This window comes from Topomyia yanbarensis, chromosome 2, assembly GCF_030247195.1.
Source record: "Topomyia yanbarensis strain Yona2022 chromosome 2, ASM3024719v1, whole genome shotgun sequence".
NCBI classification, from domain to species: Eukaryota; Metazoa; Arthropoda; class Insecta; order Diptera; family Culicidae; genus Topomyia; species Topomyia yanbarensis.
In genome coordinates, this window is record NC_080671.1 from 25,047,260 (window position 1) to 25,065,451 (window position 18,192).

At 39.5% G+C, this 18,192-nt stretch overlaps 1 protein-coding gene across 1 annotated transcript in view; it reads right to left on the reverse strand.

Moving 5' to 3' along the window:
• Positions 1-6,172: 6,172 nt before the first annotated feature.
• LOC131678648 (uncharacterized) overlaps positions 6,173-18,192 on the reverse strand; it is a 75,653-nt gene continuing 63,633 nt past the window's right edge. Inside the window, exon 5 of the mRNA XM_058958887.1 lies at positions 6,173-7,542. Within this exon, the coding sequence (XP_058814870.1) occupies positions 6,805-7,542 (738 nt within the window). The 3' untranslated portion in view covers positions 6,173-6,804. The remainder of the gene's footprint in view (positions 7,543-18,192) is intronic.

Sequence of the window (18,192 nt, forward strand, 5' to 3'; positions counted from 1 at the left end):
TGTTGCGCAAGAACGTTAGAAACCGCAACAAGTTGAAAACAAAGGCCAACGGACTACGCCTAACTACCCCTCAGTGCAGTGGCGTAGCCAGGGGGGGGGGGGTTTGGGGGTTAAAACCCCCCCCAAACCAAAATTAATTGGATTGAAAAAAAAAATTGATACTGACGAATTTAATTTATTATTCAACAAAATATTTTTGGAAAAATATTCTCTGATCACTACAATGAGAACTGTGTTTAAAGCGTCATGAGAACTTTTGGAAAATTGTGGGAAGGGGATCTTGTAACTTATCTCTTAGCCAAAATCCCATAGTTGTCAAATTACTTCAATGTAAAATAAAATAACTGTCTGAATTATTATGAGCACATTTTTGGAAAGATGCTTCAAAATATGGATTAGAGACAATTTTTCGAATGGGAATCTAAATTTGAATAGGTTAATTGCATATAAAACATAAGCTTGTTTACCGAAAACTTGCATACATTTCAACATTTGCTGAAAATGTATTCCATTAGATTGTGTAGCGTTTAGACAACAATTCAATATGGTTAACAACAAGAATAACATTTCAGAAACTAGTTGAAAGCTGATGTAATTTTGTCTCTAGCAGGTCAGGATCGGTTTTATGAGCATTGGATTTTTGTTGTATTATCAACTATATGAATAGCCTCTTAGCAGGATGCAATGAATGGCGTACTAAAATTTTGTGTGCTACGTACTAGTGCTGCAAGTTGTGAGGTTGACTAATGAAGAAAAGTAAAATTAATGCTCGATAAATTTTTAACGGTCACGATCACATTCATTCGAAACTGCCAAATTTCGATTTAAAGTATCATTGAAGAATTTCAAAACGTAAAACTGTTCATCTACTGTTAGAATAATTTTGACGGTTAATCCTCCTAGAAGTAATTATAGAGAAGAATTACTCTTCAAGCATATTTGGGTCGAGACTTAATGTCTCCAGCAAAGTTTTCGAAAGTGCTATTTCAAACAACTTTGTCAAAGACATAAATATCTCACATATTCAGAGTATCGAAATATAGTAGTAGAAAACCTTTACAACAAGCTATTCTGAAATTACTGTATTTGATAAATCTCTTCTGCGGTAATTAAATAATAAATTCACATTGCGTTCAAGGTGCCTTTGAAGCATACAAAAAAAATAAGGGAGATATTAAAGATATTAAAAGGACTCAAAAACACAAAGAGTGATTCCATTTTCAGAAGCTAGCATCAATTCGGCGCTAGCTTAGTCCGCCCACCAAGTTAGTGTCGGATTCTGATGAGATGAAGTCGAAACGCAAGTTTCAGTTCCATCCATCCATAATTTAGTTATAGGTTTTGTGTTCTCAACTCGCAATGATTGTTTCAAAAAATTTTATCCGTAGCACAGAAAAAAATAGTTTTCACCTAAATTTTTCTTCACTAAGGAGAAATATAGCAGACCCAGTCCATTTAAATCCCTATATGTTGAATTCATGTAGCCTTCATATTTTCAACAAAATTGTTTGAAATGACATTATCAAAAACTTTGCTGAAGGCACCATGTCTCTTAATATTTTTGAAAAATTAATTCACCATAATTACCTCTATGAGAATTAATCACTAAAATTTCTATATCAAAGCAGGCGCTGTTTTATGTTGATAACTTCCCGAAGTTGTCAAACCTTCAAAGCCAAGGATTATTATATTAGGTGATCTTGAACGTTGAAAATTTTTTAGACCATTTATCCCACTTTAAAAGATCGCAATTTTTGACTTCATTGACATATTATACAAGAAAATAATCTATAGAGGTTTGAAAACTGTTCCATGTTGATCCTTCTTGTTTGTAGACTGGAATGACATCTGTTAGACTACTTATGTTTTTGAGTTTTCAATAATTTATCAAACTCATATTAAATTTTAGCATTTTTTCAAAAAATTTGCGATTTTCATCAAAACCCCCTCCAAACCAAATTTCTGGCTACGCCACTGCCTCAGTGGATGCAAATAACTGAAGTTCGCCGTCTAACTGAACTCGGACGTCAGCAGTGAGATTCCATCCGAAAATTGTTCTTTTTAGGAAGAATTTCTTTTAGATAGGGAGATTATTAAGAGAGGGGTAATGGTTTTAGCGTTAAAAAACACTATTTGCGATTTTTTTAGAAATTTGGGCGAAGCGAATTGATCAAAACTTTTGTACATTATAATGTATCATTTCATCCAAAAGAGTCATTTCACCAAAAAACATTTTTTCACGCTGAAACCCTTACCCCCTTAAACACACTTTATACATCTTCACCTAAACTCCTTGGCAGGGAAAATATACTCCGATTGAAGAAGAAAAGACGAGTTTGCAATAAAAGTAGCTAGTAAACATAATTGTATTCCGAAAAAAAGAATTTGAATTTCACTACCACTACGCTCATTCAAACTCGTGGCTCATAAATTGGTAAGGTATGCGACGCACCTAATCCCTAAATCCTAAATTATAATCTTAAAATAATCCATTTTATTTATACTCAAAATAAGATTTACAGTTTATGATTTTAAGACAGATAGTCACGTAGCGAACATGTTCGCGGTGGCTTCATGATGCTGATGCTTGAAGCGATATAAAACTTCGATGTTCGCGATTCTCAAATAAACGAGGCATTCGCTTTATATGTGTTCACCGAATATCGCTTCGAAACTCGGTGGAAATGTTCCAAAAACGCAAAAACCACGAGCCAAGAGCTTACCTCGTGTTCGACGATGTGTGCTTCTAAGGTTAATGTGAACTTTTTCGAACATTGTAAAGAGCGAACTAGATGCGAAGCTCGCTTCGTCCGAGCAGAGATAAGTTTTACCCCTAAATGTTCGCAGCGATTGTGTCAAACTCATCGATTGCATGTGGTATGCTTGAGAAGGTGCTTCGTGAAGCTTCGAACAGCAATCAATTCATTTTTCGAAATTTTCCTGCCCTGCCTGCGAACACAATGGGGGATGTCAAAATGGCGGATTGGCTTTGGGGGGACGGTCGAGGCGTCACATGGGTTAGTTTAGGGGACGGTCAATTACCTGGAAGTCTGGATTCTCCGGTTAACTATCCAGTTCCTTATTTCTGCTTTCTTACTTCACTCTTTTTTTATTTAACACTCAGCTTCACTTCTCTTTACTTCGAACTTTTATTGTACTCTTCTGGCTTGACTTGAGAATTCCAAGTTTCCTCGTCGATAGTTACCGGGCAATTGAACTCCGGTTTTGGTGGTTATTGACCTCATACCTTCGACCGTTGACCCTTTGGTTCGCCAATGAATTCCGCCCAAATCCTCTATTATCGCCACCCCCAATGGCCGCCTGTTTGCTGAATCCGGCACCTGGTGGTGGTTTACGGAAATTGTGGCGAGTTTTCCTGGCTGCGTTCTGGCCTTCTGACGGTGTTCGCCTTTTAGACACTTCACAGATCTTTTCTTGACATACACAGATTTAATAAACGTAAACCAAACGCGACAATCTCACAAATCTTATACAGAAACAAATACACTGGTTACAGATGAATAAGGGAGCGTCAACCCTACGCATATTATTCCGTCCTTCGCTCGACGGGTAACGTACAACCCACTAACTACATTTCTTATCCTTTCCCATTTATTCTTTTGTCGCTCTTAAGTTTCCATTTTTTGCCAATGCAAAAATAATAATCTTATTTAAAGATCGAAGCAACCTTTGACGAGAAAGGTGGTGGTTTTTCACTCCTGACAATCTTTTTTCGAAAGAAATCGTTCAAAAATGTCGTAAGTGTTCTACTAGAAGCTCTGCTAACTGTGACCAAAAATCATTTCGAAGCCAGCAAGTAGTGCCCCAATCGGAATTTTGAGAAGACTCTCTTCGTTGGAAACGGATCTACACTGAGCCGAATACTGTTTCATCTCAACAATGCACTGAATCTGACAAAGCCTTCCAACGGTTCCCGCCTGATTTAGCTAACATCCAATACCAAGTGATAGCATTAGAACTGTGAACATGGTTGGAACAAATCCATCCGTCTTGACTCAACAACGCGGATATATGTTGGGCCATCGTCCGATGATCGTTCTCTATATAATCAACATGGTGATTTCATTTTGCATTCCGTCGCCCACAATAAATTTCCCATGTTGATGGTGAGAATCTTTCGCATTACAGGCTTCACCAGCACATTAACTACGAATTTCATCACGGATATCGTGAGTACATATATCAAGATAGATGGAGATCTATTGAGGATTAGAAGGTTCCTGTGAAATTCCATTGTGAAGGATGAAAACATTTCGGGACCTGAGAGGCACCGACGATTTGGGTACCCGTCGGCATAAAAAAAAACAAGTTAAAAGCGACTGCTGCTAACGTAAAGTAATAAACAAGCCATGTCCGAAGGACAATAGGTTGCCAGGAGCATTTTCTCCCGATGTGCTATTATAATCGGATTCTGGGATCCAGCATTACTTAACCGGTGAATTCGTTCTAATTACACTAGTTTTAAAAAAATAAGTTGCTGGAAAAGATGTAGAGCGAGTAAAGGCGCTATAACCTAGGCTTATCAGCCAGGGCAAGGTGTAAATACCTGTGCCCTATTCCAAAGGATTGACATTAACCTTCTTAGCAAAGTCACTCCCAACGATTTATCATATTCCCTTCAAACGGAAACGGTTGGTACGGTTGTCCTCGTTTCTTTTTCTTTTAAGATTCAAAATAAAGTAATTTTATTGCCGCTTAATTTTGAATCATCTTTACACCCAAATCTGCACAGTAGGCCTGGCCGTTTTAATATTTTCGACATATGAAAATATGCTTCGAATATTAATATTGACAAGAAAAACACTATAGAATAACTGTAGTGTTTTCCAGGATGCTTTTCAATACTGGCTGTGTAAGAGTTAGAATAGAATAGAATAGAATAGAAATGCAAAAATAATAATCTTATTTGGGAGCAGCGTCAGAAAAGTGTGAAGTGCATCTTGTTTGGTATTTAACATATTTTGATCTGGTGATCGTTAATTTTACTCTGGCATGAAGTGCATATTTTCTATATTCATTGTTTTTATCCTAAGCTAAGCTCTTTTAACGTATTCATCTGTTCGATATATTTATTTATATTTTATTGTATCATTCCCCTAAACCTCTACTTTTTAATAACAATATACTAAATAAAAGTCAATTCAAATATTACTATCCTGGGTGTTGGCCGCAACTGTAGCAGGAGGTAACATCCTAATGATAGAATACTGTGCTTACGTACCCGCCCATAAAATTGAGATCAATGGCGAAGTCACCGACCCCTGCGTAAGCCATGCACTAAATGAAAGCTATTGGGACACACAACCACACATGGCAGCAATAAGACTCGGTGTGGCGAGTGTGAAGGGAATGATGGGAGTGTCGATTCCCAATAACTACTGTTAGGAGAAATAATCATCATTTTTAGCATCGGGGTATGAGATATATTATTTTGTAAATCTGCTTCCAAAATTGACGGTTTCGAAGTTGACTGGTTTTGACCGTAAAAAAAAACAAAATTTGAACATTTATTACCCTTTATTTTTTCTTAAAATGCACCACTTGAGAATGAGAATTCGCATACAGAATCTGATTACTCTATTAAATTCATTACCCAAGTGTTCACCATCCGTAGCCAGTCAATGGACTTTTTTTTTAATTTTTATAATTTTCAACTATTCTTGTTGATTATACAAAAAATCTTCAAATGCTCATAACAACCAATTCTTATGCAATAGACTCAACCGGAAACTCCACTTGCCATCATTTTGCTTCTTATATTTTAACAACAATATGCAGTTTCAATTATTTTCTATAGAAAAGTGTTATTCTACGATTAGAACACATGTGAATTTCTGTTATCAAGTGCCACAAAATATTCAAACGCTCATTTTTCTATCGAAAAATGAGGTATGGGAAATTGAAAACATTGAAATGTTGAAAAATGTAAAATTAAAAGAAATATAAAATTGAAAAATGGAAAATTATAATTTAAAGAAATGGTAAAATTGAAAAATTTTAAATTAAAAAATAGATGATCGAATTTAAAAAAAATTAAAATTTAGAAAGGTGCGTTGAAAACTGAAAAACTAAAAAATGAATTAATGGGGAGAATGAAAAACAGAATAATTGCAAAATTTTTATGTTACTATGTTTTAATTGCCGCAAGGTTCTACTGTATCGATATATATTATATAAGACCTGGTCCGTACGGTTTGTTTTAAATTTTCATTATGTTTATTTATCTTAAGAAAATTATTACCCTAATTTTGTATTAACATTTCTCACTGTTATTCCCCAGGCAATCAAAAACTTTGTACAAGACAGCTGGTTCAACTTCACGCTTTGAGTCGTTATCCGAACCATGTGAACTTTAAAAACCGTTTTGGCAAGCTTCAAGTGCAATGATTTTTTTTGGAGGAAAGTGCTCTACGAAATTTATGTGAATTATTTATAATTCTTGAACTTTAAAGCGTTCTTTTTTAGTATTTTCCTAGGTTTTGGGCCCATGGGATATGTTTTTATTTCTCAAATATATGGGTAAAAGTATGTAGTCCTATAATTAGAATCATTATCGTTTTAACATTAACAGTCTTGCGGTGAATAACTCATTTTCTTAGAATGTCAGCTACTTACAGCAATTATGTATAAATCTCATAATAATTTACCTCTTAGTATTAGTAAATACCGTCTATCTGTTTTGTTCTTTGGTTGTTTTGAGGTTAGACAATTTTAATAAATTACTATGCAACTATGGTCATAAATAAATAAATACACTATAATCGGATCCAGCTTCTAACAAACTCATGGTCTCACATTTCGGAAGTTAGCGGGAAATGCCTGTGGGAAGCTCATCATCAGCATTGATGTCTGGGGCCGCCCGAATCCACCGGGTCGCTGCTGCTGAACGGGAAATTGCTGCTGTCCCTGAATCAGACGCTGGCCTCCGCCGAATGGGGGGAAGATCGGGAACGTCTGCATCGGAAACTGTCCACCCACTCCGATCGGTCGCTGAGGGAACTGTTGAGGAAATTGGTTTGGGTACTGTACCGGGAATCGATTCCCACCGGGGAACGGTTGTGGAAATCCAGGGAATACCGGAAAAGACTGCATTGGATCCTGCTGAACCGGTCGTCTGCGTTTGGGAGCGAATACCTCTACATCTGGATGAAGCGGGATCGATTGATCGGCTAGAATGTCGTTGATGGCAATGTCATTGGAGAGGTCAATGGTTCCGGATGGTAGGAACCCATCTGCACCGAGTTGATTTTGGTTAGTGGGTGGGAATCGATTAACTTTGTTGCGGTTGTTGTCTACACTGACCATTATCCTCTTCCGGCCGTCGTGGTACTGTTTCCATTCGTCCGGTGAAAATATGTCATCTGATCCATCCGCTGAACTGATATCTTCTCGATCTTTATTAAGCTCGCTGGCAAGGATATTCCGCTCCAATGTTTCCCTAATAGGGGAAATGGTGTTTAGTTTGGCAAGGGGTAACGCCTCCAGGCTCTCAAAAGATTCGATTCCAGATGACGTGATGGGCTGTTTGGAATAGAAATAGATGACAATCTTTAATTACAAACAAACTATATAGTGAATGGTTTCTAAAACAGCCTAATTCAATATTTTGTGCTTTTTCAACCTAATGTAGTTTTCAAAATATAGATGGTGGTGCAAATTCAGTTCACACTGAAACTTTTTTTGCGAACTAAGTTCGAAACAACGAATTCTTTTTTTACAAACCAAGTTCATAAAAAAAGTTTTAGTAAGAGCTTGTATACAATTTTACATATTCTTAGCTAACTATTTTTAAAAACAAAAGTTAGGTATTATCGGAATGTGGTTGACGAGTGCATGACGAGAATCAATGCCTTGAGCCATTTTGTAATCCAAGATAGCGACCTCCGGTTTATATAAATTCTCTATTACCCCATCAATATGGGTATTTTAGAGTGGGATTGACGAGCTCACTATCCATGTTGTTAGGGTTATCGTGAATATTACTCAACTGAATGTCGCCATCTTGGATTTCAAAAAGGTTTCAATTGTACATTTTCAACCTCTTCTTGTCAAGCCCAGTCCAGAAATACCCATATTGTTCGGGTTATTGTAAATATTGCTCAACCAACGAATTTTAATAAGAATGTGAACCTGCAAGTTTTGCTCTTCTCTCCCGGTCACCATCTACGCTTTCTTTCCCCTGTCCTTGATACAACTGCTTCTACAGCCCCCCTCTGAATATCTTGACCAAGCATAAGTCTCCGCTAAAAAACTTCAAATTTGTATTCTGTATTCCTAGTTTTAAGATAGTTGTAATTTTACCTCTTTGTTAAAACTATTGTCCCCCATCTTGTAAATAGAATTGTATTCCTAGTCTTAAAACACCTGCGAATTTTCTCATAAATATTTGTTCCCCCTTTTGTGTACCAAACTATATTGTTAGTTTTAAGATAACTGTAAATATTTCCTAAAAATTATTACTATTGAATTCCTTGTTTTAAAATTTTTTCATAAAAAAAATCTTTTGCCCCCTCTCTTGTATATAGAATCTTATTTGTAGTCTTAAGATAGCTGTAAAATTTTTCTTTTTAAAAAAAAATATTTCAACATTGTAACCTCCTAGTTTTAAAATATCCAAAATGTAAAAACAAAAGAATTTGGCACCGCCAAGCTAACGCATTTGTGCCTAACAAATAAACGAAATGAATAAAAAAAAGAATGTGAACCAAACTTTTGACATTGAAAATGTCTTGCTCCACTATCTGAGGCTAGACGTCATCCTAAAATCTAAACTATCTCCTATGTAACGAAACTATGTAAGGTATGCAAGGTTATAGCTCCGCTATAACTACATGGATTTTAATCATTTATACACCAACCGATCCAGAAACGCCAAACCTAAATATTGGTAATAGTGTAATATCTCTGCAATAAAAGCCGTCTTTTAAAAATCGATTAAATTGAAAAGTTCACAAAAAAGGGAAAATTACCATTCGTTTCGGCAGATTTCTCAGACAGAGCCGTCAATAGGAAGCAACCTTAGTGGCTCAATCAAACACGAAAAGTTATAAATAAATGTGCCGCGTGCCTATTTGAATCAGTAGTTCCTCTTTTGCCAAACAAGTAACATCGTGGCTAAAGCGTCTCGTGCGACAGATTTGAGCACCCAGCACACTACGCCTCTATGAATGACGTCATCCTCGACTATTTAAGGAATATCATTCCTCGGGCAAGCTCATTTTCCTGTCGAACGCGGGGCCGTAAATAATAGCAGTAGCAGCCAGGCATGTCAAGACAATACGCTGTGATGAGTGCTACATTTGATCACTGCTACCGCTGGGGGTGGGGACTATGACAGGTCTAGGCATCCAGCGGCCAAGCGCTCGAGATGTCTTCTTTTCATGGCTCTGATTGACTGTATTGATTTTGTCGATGACGTTATCCTCGGATATATAACTTTCAGCATTGCTCGGGCGAGCTCATTCTCTTGTCGAACGTCCGAGCGGAGATGATAGCATTAGCCGACAGATATACTGTGAAGACCCGTTTTTATCAGCCCCTTGGCGAATGTTAAGCTGACAAAACGGGGACATTGACAAAATCGGGACATTAATTTTTCTGTCTTTTTAATATACCGAAGCTCTTAAAAAATTGTGAAAGTCTTTGAATTCGTTAGGGTGATGTTAATTGTTGTGGATTAATTAAATCAATTTTTTCGTACAGGAAAAAGATCAATTCCCGCCGCAAAATTAACACCAGCGGGTGCGCGAAAAAGTTTTCTGTGAGGTGACACAGTTTGTTTAACGTCTAAAGTACAATCTACTCAACTAAAGCGATAAAACGCATTGCATTTTCTACCGGTCTGACACAACAAAAGCCAACCAGTGATCAGTGGTTTATCATTGCTTCGTTGGACCGTCGCAGGGCGAAGCAAAGAAAAGCGTGAAACACCGATAGTCAGATATGACTACTGTGCTGTACAGTGCGTGGGCATTGAAGATTTCGTCAGCAATCTTCAATGCCCACGCACTGATCGTGTCTATTGTTTCGGTGACTGCGATCACATCGTGCTTGAGAAATGCGCGGATCTCAATACCGCTAGTGCAAGTGCTCTTAAAAGCAATAATGTGCTACGATATGTGTGTTTTGATTGTCGTAAAAAACAGTCTTGCCTGAATGATGTACTGAAAAAATGTGGGGAACTACAGAGCGCGGGCACTGAACTGCAGAAGGCACAACATGAGTTGTACGTATTATTAAAAAGTAGACCTAATGTTTTAGTATTTTCGCACATGTGCATTGAAAAAGTTTTAAATTGCGCGTGGTGTATGTTTTTTGGTATCTTTAAGCTCACACTAGCTTAATCTTAACAATTGCGCTCGTTATTAAAAAACGAGTTTAATCCACCTAACAGTGTGATGAGATATTTTTTACAATTCTTATCTCTCTCTTTGGATATTATATCGATTGAGAACATTTAGTACATGATGTTTCACGATAGTGTTGATAACTAGAGATGGTCGGGTGTCATTTTTTTCTAACCCGAACCCGACCGAAACCCGAGAGCTTGAAAATTGAAAAACCCGAACCCGACCCGAGCCCAAAATTATAAAATTTGAAAAACCCGCACCAGACCCGAGCCTGAAAATTTTAAAATTAGAAACCCCGGACCCGACCCGTACCCGAGCATGAAAATTTTGAAAAACCCGAACCCGACCCGACCCCGAGAATTTTAAAATTTGAAAACCCGAACCTTACTCGAACCCGGAAAACCTTTTATTTGAGAAACCCGATCCGAACCCAACTTGCTAATATTGAGAACCCACCAAAGATCTCGAAGATTTTTAATTTTAGGCACCCTAGGCTCATCTTAGAATAGTAGAATCACTCGAATCTGAAGTAGCACCATACGCGTTGAGTTATATCTGCCTATGGCAAAACGAATCACTGGCATTTTTATTTGCTATTATTGAGTGTCGTATTTGTAATGTTATGAAAAACTTACAAATCGTATAATAGAACAAATCGGTCGCTAACTCATGGGGAAACAAAAAACTTAATGGTGATAGTTTCAAACAACCTTGCCCGTCGTACTTAACCCAAAATTTCTAATTTTGTATCAAAAGCGAATTCTATACATTTCTTTTCTAAGAAATGTAAAACCATTCCTGCAAGGCAGTTTTGTATGATTTATCACATGTATTAAATTAGCTATGGTAATTGGCCACAGCAGTACCACCAAATTTGTGATTTCAATATACGGGAATTGTGAAATCGTCCTCGGGCTACAACGCCCTTTTTAGCCAATATTTACCGTTTATTTTATTATAAATCAATTTGATTATTATTAAACTTCCATTAAAGCAGGTACAAACTATTTGTTGCATTTGACCAACTTAACAGTACCCGCTTAAAGTTTGTTTGGGGTACAAATGTACCCCACAAAACCGTTTACGTTAATGTTTTGTCATGTTTACATAATTCCGAAGACATTATTATATCTTTTTTTAAAAGCACAACATCGATACATAGTAAGCGAAAAACTTGTGTAAAATTGTATGTTTTCGAATAAAACTACCCAATTTAATTATAAATTTAATAAAAATTAGGCATATTTTATTTCTGGGGTACGAATGTATCCCACAAAACCGTTTACTTAGAGAAAAAGTCACGAAACCGTTGTAGAGTTAATGCACAATTATTATTCAATATGTAGCAAAAAGTACTACCATATAGTGCACTCACAACACCCACTGTTCGATTTCTCGCGACTGTCAAAACGACCAAACGGATCAATAGATTGGTCAAACGGATCAATAGATTGGTTTTTATTGTTTCTACTTCCCGTAGATTTCTACTCGCTTTGCTTTAGACACTATTTGCTGTACGCTTTAGCTGAGCTTTACGCGTTTACTCAGACCGCGGCCTACGTATCGGTTTTAAAGTACCTGTCGAAATTATTATTTTGAAACAGAAAGTTGAACCAATATTTTCCAATAAATTCCTGTTGACTTGCTTTATTACTAATTATCATGAAAAATAATTCGCGAAGTGATTTTAGATGTGAAACACGTATTGTTGAATGCTCTCTCATGAATGTTCTTTCAAAACATAAAATAATTCAGTCAGTTCGCGAATCTGAAGAGGCAGAATTTTATACAAGAATGAAAAAATACTATATTTAAGCACCAGAAAACTCGACGAATTCTAGCGATTTCAAGGTGCTACCATTTGGTACGGTTATATGTGTCTTCCATTCGTATCACGAAGTATAAAAAGAGACTGGGTTTTGTGTATATACAGCGTCAAGAAATGGTTGGGTTGTTTTGTTCAAAACCCGAACCCGACCCGAGCCCGACAATTTCTAAAATTTTAAAAACCCGAACCCGATCAGAGCCCGAAAATTTCAAATGCTCAAACCCGGAACCCGACCCGAACCCAAGAAGCTTAAACTTATAGAACCCGAACCCGACCCGAAACCCGTGTCGACAGGTATCGTGTTCAATTAGAATGACATTCACAGTTCATTTTGAATTCAATTTGAAATATTTCAACCAATTTTTTAATGAAAGTTTAAAATAACTATCATGGCACCAGTTACAAACGATGGTTCAACCACCACAAACTTATTTTCTTTTGCGCATTGAATATTATGTCACTACAAAATGCTGTACATCATCGGCCAACTGTAAACTATCCAAGTTCCAGTTCAGAAACATATCGGTTACATGTTGAAAAAATTGTTCTCACACGCTATGGAACGAGGCATATGACGAAGAAAAGCTATTTTACTGCAATAAAATATCGGAATTGAAAACAATTCTCCATGTTGTCTAATGTACTCATTTTCTTTAACATGAATTTGTTGTTTTTTAATATTGTCGTGTATCGCAGATCAGAACGCAGCCATATAAATGACAGCATCGTTTGGTTAAAGCTAACGAAATAGTTTAGGCCTGTTTAAAAGTAAGTCCGGTTTAAAAATAGTTAGTACGCGTTTGAGCTTACGGCTATAAGTGTACCAATTCATTTGGATAAAAGGATATCTAACAATAGAAAAAATATCCCCAAAAAATGAAATGTACCAGAGCACAGTGAATAATCAATATTATAAAAAATAGACAGCATTAAAAGAAGTTTCATGTGGACGAATGTAGAACGATTTTTCTACTTAGGAGTCAGTGGCGTATCCCGAAATTCGGTTTCGTTGGTGTTTTGTGTGTCGAAGGAGGAGGGAAGAACCTGGACCGGAAACCGATTTCCAAACGACCGTAATTAACCGCGAGTATCCTTTGCGAATATCAATTTCGAAGCTGTGTAAAAACGCGGCCGAACGTTACTGTACCAATTCATTTTATTACATGTTTGTTCAAATAAAAATGTTCACATGAAAACATTGTCTTCCGGTAAACGACATTGTATGGGAGAAATATAGACAGGTTATACACCAAGGGGTCGACGTATCGATGATCACCAACATCCACCCCGCCTTGAGGCAACGGCTCAATCAGGAAGTGGACAAAGCTTCTGGACTGAGCGCTGATACTCCGATTTGCCTCTACGAAGAGTGACGTTGCGTACTAATCCTTGTTTATCCGGATGAACTGCTACAATGCGCGCTAGCTCCCAAGCTGATGGTGGGCTACTATCGTTCTTCACTAGTACCAATTGCCCAGACTTCAAGTTGTCCTGCTTCATTTTCCACCTTCCTCTTGGCTGCAACGTGGCAATGTATTCATCACGCCAACGTTTCCAAAACTCCTCCGTATACCGTTGTACTCTTTGCCAACGATCGAGCTGACTCATCTTGAGATGAGTGTGGTCTGGTTCAGGCAGTAGATTTAGCGGTTGCCCAACTAAAAAATGTCCCGGTGTAAGCGCTTCGAGGCTATCGGGGCATGAAGAGATAGGGCAGAGGGGTCTCGAATTGAGACAAGCCTCCACTTGACACAATACCGTCGACAACTCCTCATACGTAAGATTCTCATTGCCTACTATCGGTCGAATCAACTTCTTGGCGCTTTTAACTGCCGCTTCCCATATGCCACCTTGATGTGGACTTGCGGGTGGAATGAATCGCCAACGAATTCCGAGATTTACAAAGAAATGCTCCCTTTGCTTAACATGTTTGGTAACAACGTCATAGATTTCCTGCAGCTGTCGATTGGCACCTACCAGATTGGTGCCGTTATCGGACCATACTTCGCTACAATATCCACGACGTGCGATCATTCTCTTGAAGGCTCCCAAAAAGGTATCAGTGGTTAGATCTCCTGCAACTTCCAAGTGGATAGCCTTACTTGAAAGGCAAACAAAAACGACAATATATCCCTTCATACACCGTGCTCCTCGCGTGTTGCTGCAACGTACCATTATTGGACCAGCATAATCCACCCCAACGTGAGCGAATGGGCGACATGCTATCACTCGAGCCGCTGGCAAACTTCCCATCAATTGTTTTGCTGTCAGCGCCTTGCGACGACAACACATCATACACCGTTGAATTACCTGTTTAATAATCCTTTGACAACCCTGAATCCAATAACGCTGGTTGATTGTTGCTGTCATTAAAGTTGGCCCGGCGTGGCAATTGTTGACATGAATTTCCTCCAACAGTAGTTTTGTGAAGCGATGATTTTTGGATAAAATTATCGGGTGTTTGACGTCGAATGTATACAACGAGTGTTGCAACCGACCACCGACTCGGAGCGTACCGGCACTATCCAGGAACGGATGCAGGCTTGAGATGCTAGACTTGACGGGAACACTATCCCCACGAGCTAGCGCTTTAATTTCACCTTCGTAGGATTCTTGCTGCGCCAGTCGGACGAACTGCATTCGAGCCAGATTTAGCTCCGATGGTAAAATTGAACCGGAGATCTTGTTGTTGCCGTTAATTGAACATACCATATTATAAACGAATCTCATAACGCGAACGAGCTGCCAACATGCCGCGTTGAGATCGGATCTTTGCTCCAGGATTTGCTTCTAAATTATGTTTCTTGTTACTGGAAAACTAACAATAATGTTTAAAGATTGATAGTACTTACGTACCTCCAGTGTCCCCTCATCGTGTGTATTATCTGGTACGTCTCGACTCCATGTGAGGGAATCTTCATATAGCCAAGCAGGCCCTGTCCACCAAAGCGGATGATGGATAAGCTCTAGCGGGGATATGCCTCGAGAAGCACAATCCGCTGGATTTTCCTTTAATGTGACGTGTGCCCAGTGCCTTCTAGGTAGTATGTCTAGGATTGAAGATGTTCTATTTGCTATATATGTGCTCCATTTACGAGGGTGAGCGGATAACCACTGCAATACAATCGTAGAATCTGTCCAAGCATACTGTTCGATCTGGAATCTCTCTAATGGTTCTGCAACCTTTCTTATGAGTTTCGCCAACAGTTCAGCTGCATTAAGCTCTAGACGTGGTATGGAGATTTGTCGCACGGGAGCAACCCTCGTTTTCGCTGCTAGTAGGGTGACATGAACTTCGCCGTTGCTGTCTGTGGACCTAAGGTATACCACAGCTGCGAATGCCTCCTCAGAAGCGTCTGAAAAACCGTGCAGCTGAATGTGGCCGTTGTAGCTGGGTGCCCATCTGGCTATCTTGATTTGCTCAAGCTGATGCAGGTTTTCTTTCACTTCGCTCCACGCCTCTCCGATTGTGGGAGGTAGCGCGTCATGCCAGTTGAGATCGTAGAGCCAACATTTCTGGTAGAGAATTTTGACTCGTATAATCACCGGTGCAAACCATCCGAAAGGATCAAATAGTTTCGCTGAATCCGACAAGAGTTGGTGTTTCGTATTTGGCCCATCGGTTGACATGGTTACCTTGAACGTGAACACATCTTCCCTCGGAACCCAATGCGTTCCAAGTGCCTTCACGGCGTTCCGTTCATCAGGAAATTGGATCGATATCGATCTGCTGATTGTGTCTGATAGAGACTCCAGCACTTCACCAGAGTTCGAGCTCCATTTGCGAAGCGTAAACCCAGCTTCACCGAGAATTTCATTTATCTGTCTAATAAGCTGTTTTGTCTCATCCACCGAATCTGCACCTGATGTTAAGTCGTCGACATAGGTATGCTTTATGATCCGCTCTGCTGCTTCTGGATATTTCGGCTCGAAAGTCTCAGCCGCCTTGTGCAGTGCAGCCATCGCTAGGAATCCGGAGTTCTTTAGTCCGTAGGTAACAGTAAGAAGACGAAAATGTTGAATGGGCTTATCAGGTGAATCTCTCCATACGATACGCATGTAATCGGTGTCGTCATGATGTACCAATACCTGACGATACATCTTTTCGATGTCCGCTATGAATACAATCGGATAGGTTCTGAATCGCAGTAGTACTTCGAACAGATCTGCGTTGATGTTTGGGGTATCCAATAGAATATCGTTGAGTGATGCTCCGGTCGTTGTTGCAGACGAGCCATCAAACACCACCCGGAATTTGGTAGTGGTGCTGTCTTCCTTGATGACGCCGTGGTGCGGCAAGTAATACGACTTTGACCAATCCACGTCAATCTCCGCTGGTGGTACAATCATCATATGACCTAATTCCTGGTACTCCCGCATGAACGATATATAGCATTGCTTGAAATCATTGTCTTTGTCGAATCTGCGTTCGATGCATCTCAATCGCCTGGTAGCGGCAACTAGAGAGTTTCCAAGTTTGAGCTTCGAATCATCCATTGGTAAACGAACGATGAAGCGACCTTCCTTCGAGCGTGTTAAGGTGGAGTTAAACAGTTCTATCATCGTAAGTTCATCCTTGGTGTGTTTCTTAAGACTGTGTAACTCCTGATCTTCCCAAAATAAGCGCAGAGTCCGCTCAATATCAACCTCGTGCTGCAAATTGATGACCGAATGATAGGTATGAGCACATTCTTGTTTTGAGATTTTTCCTGTGACCATCCATCCGAAGATGGAACGCTGTGCCATAGGATTTCCGTTGTCATCCTTGATCTGTCCTGATTGCAGTATTGACAGGAACATGTCGGCTCCAAGAATGATGTCCGTTGATGCAGGTTTATTGAACTGCGGGTCGGACAATTGTAGACCTTCCAAATAAGGCATGTTAGATACGCTGAAACGCTGACACGGCAGAGTTGCCGTCAGCTTCCCCAATACGTAGGCTTGAGCAATGAGCTTTGTTGTATTTTCGAAACGTGATGAGATCACCAGTGTAACCTTGCCGGCGGTTTTGCCGACGACTTCTGCGCTGACGCCAGTCACTACCAGCGAAGCGTTGCTGCGTCTCAACCCAAGACGCCTGACGCACGCTTCTGTAATGAGCGATACCTGTGAACCACAGTCCACTAGAATTCGTACATCGTGCAGTTTTCCGTCGCTCCCTTCCACTCGTCCCACCGCTGTAGGCAGCAGTGTAAATTCATATTTATCTGCCACCGTCTGCGCTGTGTTCACGTTCGCTGATGCTACTGCTGGTACTGTACCAGTATCCCAATTGGGTTGATGCTGTTCTGGTTCCTTTTCCGTCTTTTTTACATCCTGGATGCACAACAAGGTGTGGTGACTTTGCTTGCAATCAGTAGAGCGACAAACAGACTTTGACTGACATCTCTTCGCTGTGTGGGAGGAGCGCAAACAGTTAAAGCACAGTCTTGATGTTTGTGCTAACTCTCTGCGGGCCGATACATCCATTTCTTTGAACCGGTCACAGTGATAGATTGGATGATCCTTCGAACATTTAGCGCATGTTGGTAATGAAGCATTGGTGAGGAAGGATTGCACCTTTTCACCACCGTGTGCCTTCGGGTATTCCTTTTTTACGACGTCTCCCTGGCTAGTCCGCTTCGTGAAGGCTGTGCACGTCTCGAGCGCATCGCAGCGCTTTTGCAAGAACTCCAAGAAGTCTGTGAACGTTGGGTTATCGACATCAATTATCTTCTGTGCCCACAAAGACCGAGTTTCCTTGTCAACTTTCTCTAGCAATAAGTGGATAAGCCACGGATCTCTCGATTCGAATTCGTTTCCAAGAGCCTTGAGCTGTCGTATCACATCATCGGAAGTGGCCACCAGCTTTTTTAATCCGAGTGCGATTGACGTTGATGGTTGATCGATGAACTCTCGAACCAGAGCAAACACCGTATACTTCTTCTTATTATAATGCGCTTCCACTGTTTCCCAGGCTTCCTTGTAATTGGCGTCACTGATGGGAAACGAACT